Genomic DNA, 13,580 nt, shown 5'->3' with positions numbered 1-13,580 from the left:
AAAAAAAGTAAGAAGAATCAACAGCAGAAGAAAAAAAAAAAAACTGAAAAATTATTTCGCACTCGCACGACCTCTCTGTGGTTTTGCAATAGTCTAACGTTTATCATTATTATCTACAAATGGAGTCCCTTTACTACTCTAAGACAGCATACTTCTTCAAATGATCTGGGATAGCATCATATAACCCTTTTTCTTTCAACCAAGTTTTTGAGAAGATTCTGTCACTATATTTGTGTGCAGAATCAGCCAAAATTGTCACCACATTACTACCCTCAGGTAAAGTTTTAGCAACTTCAACAGCAGCAACAACATTCAAGGCTCCAGTACCACCCAAATACAAACCTTCCTCATCCAATAATCTATAAAGCATGGCAATTGAATCTTCATCGGGGATTTTTACAGCATCATCAATGATTTCAATATCAGGCTTCAAATTATCAGTAACTCTACCTTGACCAATACCTTCAGTGAAGGAGGAACCTCCTCTTTCCATTTCTTTTCCATTGGATTTGATGTATGAGTAGAGAACTGACCCTGGTGGATCAGCAAGAATACACTTTGTTTTGCCATTACTTATTGTTTTCAAGTATCTAGATGCACCTGCAAAAGTACCACCGGTACCAGTCGAACAAGTAAATGCATCAACTTTTCCATTCAATTGAGCCCAAATTTCCGGTCCTGTTGTTTCAATATGGGCTTGTCTGTTGGCAATGTTGTCGAATTGATTTGTCCAAACAGCATTGTCCAAACTTTCAGCGTGTCTCTTGGCTTGATGGTTGTAGTTTTGGGGATCCGTGAAGGCCACAGCAGGAACAGGATAAACTTCAGCACCTAACAACTTTAAAGTCTCGATTTTATTCTTAGATTGGGTATTTGGCATATAAATGACACAATTGTAACCCCTAGCACGACAAACATGTGCCAAACCTATACCAGTATTACCTGCTGTACCTTCAACAACAGTCCCACCTGGCTTGATCAACCCCTTGTCTTCTGCATCTTTAATCACATAAAGTGCTGCCCTATCTTTTATTGATCCTCCTGGGTTCATAAATTCTGCCTTGGCATAAATGTTTCTTCCAACGGAATCAGATATTCTAGGTAATCTCAACAATGGAGTATTTCCAATTGCTCCTGGAAACCCAGTCTCACTAACCAAAGGAATGAATGGCAATTTAACCTCATTATTCATAGATATTGAGATGCACCTCTTGGATATTCTTGAAAACATGGCTTGATTTAAGAAGGGTTGAGGTCAATTAGCTTTCAATAAGGCTTTTTTTTTTTCAAAAGTCGGCGAGTAATTTGCTCTTTCCCCATGTTCACGTGATGTTGAGTAAGAATCAGCCGGAACAATCTACGAAATTGAGTTGAAAGTGCCGATAAGAGTGTTTCATGTGACTCCTATGGGCTTAGCTTCTATTAGACTTTAAGCTCTTTACAAATGTGAGTTTGGAGCCTGTTGTTTGAGCAAAACCATGTAACAGGGTTTGTATTTACACAGGTACAGTAAAGTTTGCGGTGAGAATATTCGTGTCTCTGAAAGTGGTCCATGCAAAGCGCATAAAACTTATAGGTTACTCGGCTGCTATGTGGGTACAGTTATATATATTGTGCGTACTTTGACGTCACCAGAAATGAGGGACGAAGCCGCAGTATACGGGATTCCGTAAATTTAATACGAACAACATAAGGCGTCTTTCTTTACTGTGTACATGTTAGCAATTTCGACTGTCTTAATCGTTCGGAAAGAGAATAAAGTTCTCATCCTTTTAAGGGCGTTCCGAAATCCTTAAACAAAATGACTATGACATTTACTGTGTGTTTTCATACCATAATTAATATTGCAGAAGATCCTAATGTTGTCAAGGTTGCTACTACTTTGTGTCTCTTAAATTATAAAGTAGAATTCAGTACTGGCGGAGAATAACATCAAAATTTCGAAGCAGACAAGAATTGCGAACTTCGTATAGAACTGCTTTTGTATGCGGATCAATATTGCGTACTTGTGGTTCCCAAACATTTGCTATACAGCTATAGTAGAAGAGATTCGTAAAATATTTCATCCCATCGTACGTTTGTATCTGTAAGATAATCCAAAGCATGCCTGTGCCAAGAAGACGATTTTCATCAGTTGATAATAAGGTGGAGAAAACCTGCTTGACACAAAATTGAATAATCTAGCGATTTGTGATATTTGTGTGATTTTCGTCCATGTTATAACTTCAAACCGGAACATGCTAGATATCATTGGGAAGCAAATTATTTATCCGCAAATTATCAACATCCTTTGATTTGAGGTATAATAATTTTGAAATTACAAAGCTTGGATGAGTTAGTAAAATTGAACAAGAAGAGACAACGATAACGAGGTAAATGCTGTAATACTAATACTCGATATATAATAATAGGGAATTGTCAGAAAGATAAGGGCATTGCTTTATGCTGCTGTAAATCAGAAAGCATCATGACGGGAAGAAGGCCAAAAAATACGAAAGCTGAGGCGATGAAAGCATGAACTAACCGGAGCACTACCGATGTATACTTTCCATGCAACTCCGAAATTGATTGTTTCCTTGATTCTCGGTTACTTCCGAAGATGCTCCACAAAGGTAAAAAACTTTAGCTCATCTCGTTGAGGCCAATCTAAGAGAGAAAAGTAGGACCTATTGTGTGCTCAAAAAGAGAAAAAAATTGCTCAAAGTCCCTGACAAAGAAAAATTGTCCTACCCAAATTGGGAAGTGGTTGTTAATTGCAAGATGAAAAGAAACCCTGCATAACAATAGTCCACAAACCCGTATTTTCTTTCCGAGATTTTTTCCGGATCCCACATTAGGACCAAAAAAAAGGGAAGTACCACAGGCAATCTTGATTATAGATTTAGTCAGTGTATCCAGCAAGTAATTACCCCAAACTAAAAGATGTTTAAAGCCTTTATCGATGGCTGAATTTTAAAAATGTTGACTTCATTCGTAGTTCATAGAAATAAAGTTCTCCAGTAAGCACCGAAATTCTTTGACATCGTGACAACAATACAATACCAGATATACGTCCTTAGATCAACCGTTTGTACCAAAGATCCTCAACGTATCAAAAAGCTTGGTTTGAATTCTGTGCTGGCGGAAAAGCAAATATGCGAATTGGTAATAATACATTATTACATTAAGCACAAAAATAGGGAAAAGATCTGCACTTTTTGATTTGATTTTTTTGGTGAGATTTTCAATTTCATTGTGTTTCTTCTTTTACCTGCAACCGTTCTCCCACATTGCATTATGAGACTTTTCTTATATAGAAAGTCACTTTTATAGGTTGCATTTTACCGAAACTGATGGCTTTTTAATGCATGAACAACAACAACATCTAATGTTATCACTTACCGCATCACCTCGGAATGCAATCATCTATGATGGCGTTGCTCATAACCTCGGAGTTCTCTTATCTTCTCACAGAGCCGAAATTGTTTTGAAACTTTTGTAGGCTTTAAAGAATCTTTTTACAACGGTTTGAAGCCCTGTAACTGCAACTTACAAACGTTTTAGAGAGATTCTTTTTGAAGATACAGGAATAGTTGAGGAACTTTGTGCAAAACCCACACACAGCCTGTTTAAAGTTTCGCCTTTCTGAATTCAATAATAAGCCCTTTGTATTTGTGTCTTTGAAATTAAAGATGAATTGGTTTTGTACCTAGCCACGGTAGTGAACAAAAAAGAACGGTAATTACCGCGATGCAGAAGAGTAGATAGAGATTTGTGTTTATATTCTTATACCTCTCTCACAATCTCGGCTTTCTACGAGTATAACGTCTTGATTCCTTCGGAGCCAATCAAGCTACTGTTTTTGGTGTTTCCTACTTATACACACACACGTGGGCACTACAAAGGAAGATTATATTGTATTTTCTATACAAAAGCAATGGTTATGATACCTGATAGGGTGAACAAAAAATTCATCAAAAGAAATTTCGAAAAATAGAAAAGTTAACCAACTAAAAAAACAATAGAGAAGGGTACACAACCACCAAACAATAAACTTTAGTTTTGTTGAGCGATTGAAACCAGATTATTGGCTTTTTGGACGATGTAATCGCTCTTCTTTGTTGGACTACAAGGTTGTCAAAAAATCATATGATTTTTAGGTTTTGTGCTCTCGTGAAATCAAACTGCTCAACAAGAAGGGACCCCCGTTACAGTTACGAAAGTATATAGTTGCCCAGTAGAGATAATAAGTGGTTCATTATCCTCAGGCGAATAAGAACCTTGGTACATAGTTAGGTAAAAGCTCTTTGTCCAAGGAAGAGGGGCGCACCACTCGCATATGCCCCCTTCTTTGTTCTGGCAATAATTATGATACCCACTATTGTACTCTTTTCACATTATCCGCACCCGAGATAAAACAAATAGAAAACTTCCGTTAAACTAACGTTTAGTTAGAATTAAAGTGTCACCCGAGTGAACCTTTGTCACAATATTCCGTGAAGTGCAACATCCAAGTACATTCTCTGTTGCAGTACATGCGGGATTTACAAGAAAAAGAGCAACTTTATTTTTCGTATCCCTTTCAAAAGTCTAAACAAAGAAAAAGGGGACTTTGCTTTAGTCTTTTGCATTGACAAATCCGCAGAATCGAAAAAAAAAAAGAAAGATTGAAAATGATAAACGTTTGAATGCAGAGACTGGTAAATAATTGAGATAGCAATTCTAAGTCAAGGATATTATTCTTTTTTTGGCATTTCTGCAGGGATTATAAAAAAGACAATGCCAAAATTAGTCCATATTAGTGATTGTACGGCATCACATTACAACGTTTAAAAGGAGTAGTACAAACTCCCCGAGAAAATCGTGGCGATATAATGCATATAGTTACACAAAAGTGGACAAGTCTTCTTACATTGCACATCCAAGCGTCATTGCGCGTCTTCTTCTACTCTCAATCTCCGATAGCAGCATATTTTTGCTATTATTAGATGATTTGTATTTTGAAATTCCCTCAATGTAACTTTATTTTAAACAATCTTGTAATTAGGTGGTTGAGCGTGGAAGATTAAATTCTATTGTTTCAAAACAATGTGACTTATAATGTGAGGGTAGATTGTCTACGAATGGAGAACAATTAATTGAGGTAGAGAATAGGAAAGGAGTCAATTTGCTAATGTTGCATTTTAAGGTATATGGAGAATGGTTTATGGGCATGAGGGTTCCTTCCGGAATTGTATGTTACTTTTAACAAGTCTTTGTGAAAATCACACTATACATCATCTCAACCCAATATTCTAATAGAATGCATTTTCATGTCTGAGCCAAGCCACGTGCTGATTCTGAATGCTGTGCATTTGGGTTTATTAGTGTTCTTTCTTCTTTTGTTAACTTCTTTCAACCCTTGCGAACTAAATCGATGTCAAAAAGTTGTGTGACACCATAAAAAAAGGAACAATTGAGAACGAGAATCTCCATTGTTATCAAAGTTGTAATCATCTTTTCTATTGTTCAAGCTTCTTTCGACTGCTAATTTTAGTTTGGGGTAACAAAGTTAGAAGAAGAAATTCATAAGGTTTCAATTATACTTTTTTTGTTGGGTCTCTTTGTAATACTTTGTCTGCACAGAGGGGTAAATGAAGCAAGACATGGCTGCTTTAGGGCCAATACCAAGTACAAGCTTTGAAATAGCTCATAACCAAAGATATCATCACGTATGCATGAGCACTCATTGTCTAAACTTGCTCAGTTTGTAAGAAAATTTCATCTATTCGCGCTTATTCGCAAGAACCTAAAATCTGGTTGTCTTCTTTAGACTTTTGCTGTATTCGGAATAAATTGTGTTTAGTTTTCGGATATAAAGTTTCAGAAATTCACGAACGTTGTGAATACTCGAGGATACAGCTTGTAGCCGAGGCCCCTCTCTCTAGTGGGTTCGGTTTTTGTTTAAATACCAGTAGTCGAGATGAACCGAGCTAATATCCTCTAGTACTTTTGTTTTGTGAAAGAGATGTCTTTTTATCTTTCATCATATATTGTACATGTGGTGTATCACATAACCTTTAAAAAAGAAAAGCTGGCCACGCCTTATAACTTTGTTCTATCATATGGCAAAGACGCCAAATTATTTCTTTTCATATTTTGTTTATCCGGATTAAGCTTCGGAGAACAGCTAATAAGCGATTATAATGAGGTTTAATGGGTTTTGAGCCCTGGCCTATTCAAGTAAAAATAATGCATTTAGTTTCAGAATACTTGTTCTGAACACAAAGAGGGCATAGACTATACTCAAGACTCCTAACCCAGAAGGTCAGGCTATAACTGCAATCTTAGAATTATCAAATATTTGGGAGGGGGCGTTGACTGGTTAAAACTGCTATGTTGGGTAAATTTGTTATAGACTGTACTTGCTTTAGAGCTACTTTACTATTTAATTTATATTGAAGCACGCCTGTGTTACCAGATTACATTGAAGTCATTCATAGGGGAAATACCAAAGTCTACAAATTTCTCGAAATTAACAATGTGTGCATACACATATTCGAATACAATGTAGACATTTAGTCTAATGCTTTGACACCGAGCATATTCTTTTTGAGTACAACCCCAAAATGGAAAAAAATAAGCGACCCAAAATCTAAATTTTTCCAACCAGAGACTGGCGGCTTCCTGAGACGTTCTATTTTTGGTCACTATGAGTAGCAACGTGGGTTGACTTGGCGTTGGTGAATGCATTTTAAGATTCACGTAATCAAAATTATAGTTTCAAAAAATGTCAGATTAAATCTGTCATCGACTTGTAATACTTTGGGTCATTAAAAGACGTTGTAGTAAATAGTGCCAAGAGAAGTTACTTGAATTCAGAATTGTCTTGGAGGTGCATCAAGTACGAGGATCCATTGGAGAAACAAATACATCTTGTACTTCCGAAAATCATTTCATGCAATATGTGAAAGGCCAAATAGATTGCAATTACAAAAAAATTGTAATACCCTCTTTCAGGTTCCATAAAAAATGTCTAGAACGATTTATCTTCAACAAAGGCATCCTTGTTGACCCTTTGGTAACACACATATTCAAATGTAACCTGTCCTTTAAAACACCACTAGATTTTGATGTTCTTTGAAGGACCGGAAATGAACAAATAACAAAGTAGAATATTCTGTAAAATGAAATCAAACCCGAGTTTTAGTGCTTTTTAGACAACCACTACAGCCATCTCAAACAACAACAATTTTTGGTTATTACATACAGTCAAAACCGTAAAGGTTCACCATCGCCTTTAATTACAGTATTAACGTCGCTATTGTTATCACAAAGGCAGTCAATCATCTTACTTTTGAATCAATGATCATCCGATTTTCCGAAATAAGTCCAAGAAGGGAATATTGTGATTTGATGTTTACTAAAGTCTTGAACCCGATGATCAGTGAATGCGAAGTATGATCTAAGAAATAACTTTGAGAAGTCGGTAGCGAGAAAATATAGAAGTAGAGAAAAGAAAATCTTCAAACCCTCATCGATAGATCATAGATGAGTAGTGAAAAGTGTCGTTTCCAATCGATAGAGAGATGGGTGTAAATGGGTCCCTTAATTGTCTGTGTGTTCCAAAAAGGTGACAATTTAGTACTTGTAGCATATACGAGAAAAGAAAAATATGTCGTATGATCAAAGCAAATTGCCTCTTCCTTCCTTTCATTCAAGGGGATTTTTGCCCTTGTAAAAAGCACCTTTATCAGTAAATGTATCTTTCAACACAAAGCATTCTTTCTTACTAAAATCTTATTGATTTAGAGGAGCACAAACTTGTTCTTCATTCACAATTTTTCTGGACGACTTTTCACATGAACTAAATTACAAGAGAAATTCTGGAAACACGCGGATTCTGCTTGAAAAATTTTCGGCATGTTAATTATAAGGCCCTATGCTGAATGAAAATCGTAATAGCAGTACGCTATGCACTCAGAAGGAGGGATCAAGAAGAACATTCATTGTAGGGTCTCTAAGTGTTCACTTCGTAAATGAATCACGGTAAAAGTTGCAGTTGTACAGAATATTATTTCGAGAGGTGACATATGATCACAAAATTTCAAAACGTTGGGCAGAAGAGTGCAGGACGTATCTGTATCCTTTTCATTAGTTGACTACCAATTTTGTGGAGCTTCAAAGTATCATAGATCTGACTAAAAATCGTGATTTAGCTGGGCATTTTTTTTTTCTCTTCTTTTTCTTTTCTTTATTGTTCTTGAAACAAGAAGCCTTGTTGGGAATGGGAGGAGCCTACGGAGATAACATTGCTAAATTTTTGAAACAAGAATCTAGAACCTGTCTCAAAGAGGTATTCCACTCGTTGACTTTGAAAAAAAGGGCTGTTAAAGCTCTTGTGTAAATGAGCAATTGACTCGTTTTGGTAAAGAATGGTGAGCAAAGTTTTTTCTATTGTTCTAAGAAAAGGGGTTCCAGGGGAGGAGACCCTTTTCTTAGAAAAGAAAGTTTTTTCTCTAGCCCAAAGGAAAAGCTTCTGGACAATGGTACGAAATCTTTTATTTTCATAACCACTTTAATGGATTAGCAGCAATTCCGAATTGACATCATCCACCTGCAAAAATTGTAATCAAAATGTAATTACAATTATGCTACAATTGTGAGCACATGCATTTCTTCTTTCTGCATAATTACATCAAATGCAACAAGAGAAAGAGAAAATTTCTTTTTTCATATTTTATGCATCCCCCCATCGCAACCCTTATGCATGCTGCACTGGAAAGAAAACAATAAATGATTGGATACTCTACTCAATTGTTGCTTTGATAAGAACCTTCAATTTAAACTTGTTTCACCTTCACTACTTTAGTTAGACATTTCAGGAAAAACACAATAAGTTCCTCCGATGATTCAACCGGAGCAAACGTTTGATCAGAAAAGTGGATGGAGGAGGGGGCTTTTGCTTAATGAAGCCACTAGCCTCTTGTTTTAAATAAAAGCTGAAACAAAATTGTTACTGAGTATCTTAGGGCCGACACGATTCCGGACGAAAAGATGTGCAGTTACATGTGCAGCTAAGGGGGGGAGGTATTGATCTCTGGCGTATAATACGGCATCGGGTTTATCAATTTAGATTAATTTTTAGCCCTGAATGAAATTTCCGATGCACCCTTTTCCGCACTTTTGTGATTTCTGGTTTTGAGATATAGCCAGAGGTTTGACGTACACCGGATAACAGTTGTGTTTTGAAAGACAACGGAAAGGGAGAGTCTGAGGAAGCAGTAGGCTAAAATTACTCTCTCTGTAAAGCAATCTTACTGATGATATTTATCCGTCTGCACCATGAATTATACAGTATATACTATATAAATGCCATCTTGGTAGTGTGCGTCTGATCAATTATGTTTCACATTCTGAGTGAAGAGAAATGCAGCACTTCCAGAAATAGGTAAATGACAAAGACGACAGGAGTAGAATAAATAGGAGGCTTCTTGTTACAAGGGCTCGATTTTGTTCTCTTCCTTGTCTCCACAACTGGGCGAGAGTTTGAAAACGATATGTAAATACCATGCACTAACAAATTTCCGCCAATCTGCAGAAAACACACCACTTCAAAAGCAATGCTCTGCTATTGTATGTATGTGGATACGCCTTAGAAATGGGAATAATAATAGAAAGAAAATAACCGGGCTAGGGCGTAGTCATGTCCTTCTCATACAACAACCCCAATATCACCAGGGCGTTCTTCGCTTTACGGGAGCAAGGCGGGCAATTGTGGGGGATTTCTCTGAGATATCTTTTGAACCTCAAATTGAATTGCGACGTAACATTCTCAAAGTTCTGGTTATTATAACTGCTGTTGGGATATCTTTTGGAAAATGCAAAAAGAAAAAAATCAAACCCGCCTCAAATGGAAAAAAATACACACATCATGTCATAAACAAAAAAAAAAGTACAAACGCCACATACGTCGAAGATCATTAATTAACCGTTAATTATACGACCGTTGACGTGATCAGCGTAAATGTTCACCATTTTCAGACTGATTATCTGCATATACAGTTAATTTTATTTTTAAAACTTCCTTGTCTCTTCTCTTGTCCCATTATTGATCAACCATGATTCTTCGTTAAATTTAATCTATCTTGGTCCACTTAACCGTAAAACAACAACCAAAAAAGTGGGCAAACGAAGGAAGCCAAACGTCCCGCACGCTTGACAAAGCCAATTGTTTTCTAATAACTAAGCTTGCTTCCCCTAGTGTAGTTAACAGAGAACAAGTACTCGGAATTAAACAATAAACAAAGAAAGAGAAGAATAGGAACTGGAAGTCGTGTATGGGTTTACGGAAACCGGAAAAGAAATATTCGAAGACAGAAAAAAAGAATCCTAAAGGCAACAGAGCAAGTAAAGAAAACGAGTTAAAGGTGTTCTGACAAGAGAGACTTTTCTAATCTGTCCGCTGTTGGGTGTTTAGTCTATTTTTGCTTAGTATTTTCCCTAATTAGGGATCCTGAAACAAACTCAGTCTAACTTTAGACACTCTTTATTTAAGTTTTTGTTTTTTTTTCTATTCTCTTTTTTAGTTTTGGCTCTAGCTAGTCGCCAGTTTTCTCAAAACCAAGGTTTATTCTCACAAAAGTTTGTTGTTTTTTGTTAGACAACTTCTCAAATGAGTTAATTATAGGACAATTTGAAAAATAACACGTCTATGTCTATTTTGAAAATTTAATATGCCGAGTGTAGGGGACTAAGAGCCAAAAAATTGGTGTACAACTGAATATGCATGTGTAGTGGCACTTTCCCGGCCATGCATGACAACTCTATTCCTGCGCAATAGAAATCCTTGTTTACATATGTTTCTCTAATATAGCAATAGTGATCTACAGAAAGGAAGAGATGGCGCTGACAGTGCGATGTGTAGCGGGCGCGTGTACCTCGCTAAATGTTGTGTTTTCTTGCTAACTTGCTATTGTTAATTCGTATCACATTGACAAAAAAACTTGCAATTACTAAATCCTTATGTAAAATTTAAAAGTGGAATAATAATCACTTATGCATCTATATCTTATTGTCTTTTGTGTAGATTAAGATACAAAACAATTGAAAAAGAAACTTTCATTTGAAATTGGGTTTTTGAGTTTGTTTAATTTCTATGCATAACGAGTGAAAATAATAACAATTTTAGTGCACAGGTCAATATTGTGTTCCACAGTCCTTTGGTTGGTTTACGTTTTATTTTTTTATTCTTTGTAACTCTATTGTTTATTTATACTGCATTATTATATAATAATTTTTTATTTGGCGCTTAAATATATTTTTAATTTTTGTAGACACAAGTGCGGGTTACATGTCTAAAACTGTAATTCCATGTATAATGTATTATTATCCCGCTTTTAGTGTTGCAAAGTGTTGTTACTTTTTATAGTTCTTTCTAGCTCAACTGCATATTGTGTTATTGTGGTCATTAGAGTTAATTATTTAGTATTATTATTACCAGACAATCAAGGAATATAGAATCTATACACACAAAAGAAGTATCAAGTTTTGTTTCCCTTCAGTTTTATATAAATACAACTTGCAATTTCCCTATAACGTCTATCACAGATATAATTTCCCTTTATTTGTTTTACTCTACATATAGTCCTTAGTTTCAATTCACCAAAAAAAGGATCTACTTTAGTTGTCCTCACTTAAAGAGAATTTGATTACTAGAGAAATCTCCAGTCACAGATACAAAGACAACGAGATAGATACTCAAGACTCCATACAGTTTTCAAGGTTCAGATCTATATATTTATCAATAGTATTGCCATTTCTACAGCGGAAATCGTCAAAACGTGCTACAAATTTCACTACAACAAAGCCCTTAACCCCTCCTTTAATTGCCAAAGGAGAAAATACAAAAAGGCTAAGCCATAATAAAACTTTCACACCGATACCGACATACACAGAGATACGTTTTGTTGGGCAAATTTTTACTTCACATCAGTCTTAATATCACAACTGAAAAGCAACATTAAGACAAACATCTACTACACACTGCAAAGCTTAAATTCGTTGTTGTTGTCAATACCAAAAGAAGGAAAAGAGAAACCTACACAGGGGCTCAAATTTATTTACGTATTCGCACATTACATACATACGTACATACTACATCACACAACATCATCACATACGTATATCTGCACAAATAATAAGCATAAACATAAGCACAGCGGAATAAATTAGCAATAAATTTCTGAGTAACTGAGTGAGGGAAAATATTACAATACGTCACACACACATACACACGGAGTAAAAGAACAAAAGAAATCAAAATTCCAGGAACACAGATCACACACTGATAAGAAAAGAATCCTATACAAAACAATGATGATACTGGAACACGGGCATTTTTCAATAGTATCTTCCAATAGTATACCCAAAAATACTACAACTAATAGCAGCAAAATGCTATCAACACATTCCACAGCTCCTTATTATGACCGAGCAAAGCCTAAAATCACAGCTTTGCCTTCATTTAGTGAATTGCTCACTTCTATACCACTTCCAACGGCATTTAAACCAAGGAGCAATAGCAATGTGTCTGCCACTTCTGTGAATACGTCGAATTCGGGATCATATATTGGATTATCATCGGTGCCAGCTCCACCATCACAACGTCAACAGCAGCAGCAGCAACAACAACAACAATTACAGGTGTATCGACCCTCACCTTACTCGTACTACAGCCAACCATCGATACAACACAGATTACCCACACCACCACCTAATCATCAACAACAAAACACCCCAAAGCAACAATACCAATACCAATACCAATACCAATACCAAGTTATTGGCTCAAACCGAACGGCTTTTATAGCTCCACAACCAGTTGTATCGCATCGTTCTTCAAATGCTGATCCACTAACCCCTGTATCAGCATCGATGGAGACCAAAGTACGATCTTCGTCTATTAGTGATATTCCCATTTCACCTGCTATTGCCAACTCTTCAGCCGCATCACCATACACTCAACACCATCAGCAACAAACAAGTCCACTGCAAACATCTACAACAGCATCTTCATCAGCTACATCACCAGTATTGGTGAACCATGTAACTAAAGATTCCCGCAGAAAACATGTTTGTAAAGTTTGTTCAAGATCTTTTACCACTAGTGGTCATTTGGCTAGGCACAATCGTATACATACCGGTGAGCGTAAGCACAAGTGCCCTTGGCCTACTTGTGATGCTAGATTTGCTAGACAAGATAACTGTATGCAACATTACAAAACCCATACAAATGGAAAGAATAAGAGGTCGAGAAAATATGTTAGTCAGGTCAAGTATGGAGGAGTTTCAATTGCTGGTGTTGGTGTTGGATCCATGCCACCAATGCATTCTCATGTGGTGCCAATACTGCAGAATCCTCAAATATTTCCTAGTGTGTCTCATTTGACGAGGTGAGAAAGAGGGAGATGGCTTGGGGAGGAGTCTATTAATGACAAACGAAGTGTCACATTTTTTGTTCTTGGATGGTCTGTATTGTGGAGAAATGTTCTAGATAGGGTATTTGTTACGCTTGGTGTTGGTTCAATGTTTGGTTCTTGTTGTTTTTGTTTTTTTAATTC

The 13,580-nt window shown here is 36.4% G+C and overlaps 2 protein-coding genes across 2 annotated transcripts; one reads left to right on the top strand and one right to left on the bottom strand. All coding sequences in view use genetic code 12, as the record gives it.

Moving 5' to 3' along the window:
• Positions 1-133: 133 nt before the first annotated feature.
• Positions 134-1,231, bottom strand: CORT_0H00820 (hypothetical protein; the record flags this gene model as incomplete). Its single annotated transcript, XM_003871274.1, has 1 exon — positions 134-1,231. One exon carries the CDS (start codon positions 1,229-1,231, stop codon positions 134-136), a length of 1,098 nt encoding a protein of 365 aa, XP_003871323.1.
• Positions 1,232-12,333: 11,102 nt separating this feature from the next.
• On the top strand, positions 12,334-13,416 carry CORT_0H00800 (Nrg1 transcriptional repressor; the record flags this gene model as incomplete). The annotated part of the gene is made up of 1 exon (XM_003871273.1): positions 12,334-13,416. One exon carries the CDS (start codon positions 12,334-12,336, stop codon positions 13,414-13,416), a length of 1,083 nt encoding a protein of 360 aa, XP_003871322.1.
• Between the last annotated feature and the right edge of the window lie 164 nt (positions 13,417-13,580).

The sequence above is a fragment of the Candida orthopsilosis genome (genome assembly GCF_000315875.1).
Source record: "Candida orthopsilosis Co 90-125, chromosome 8 draft sequence".
NCBI lineage: Eukaryota > Fungi > Ascomycota > Pichiomycetes > Serinales > Debaryomycetaceae > Lodderomyces > Lodderomyces orthopsilosis.
The sequence above is the reverse complement of the archived record's forward strand: the minus strand, read 5'-3'. Positions and strand labels throughout refer to the sequence as shown.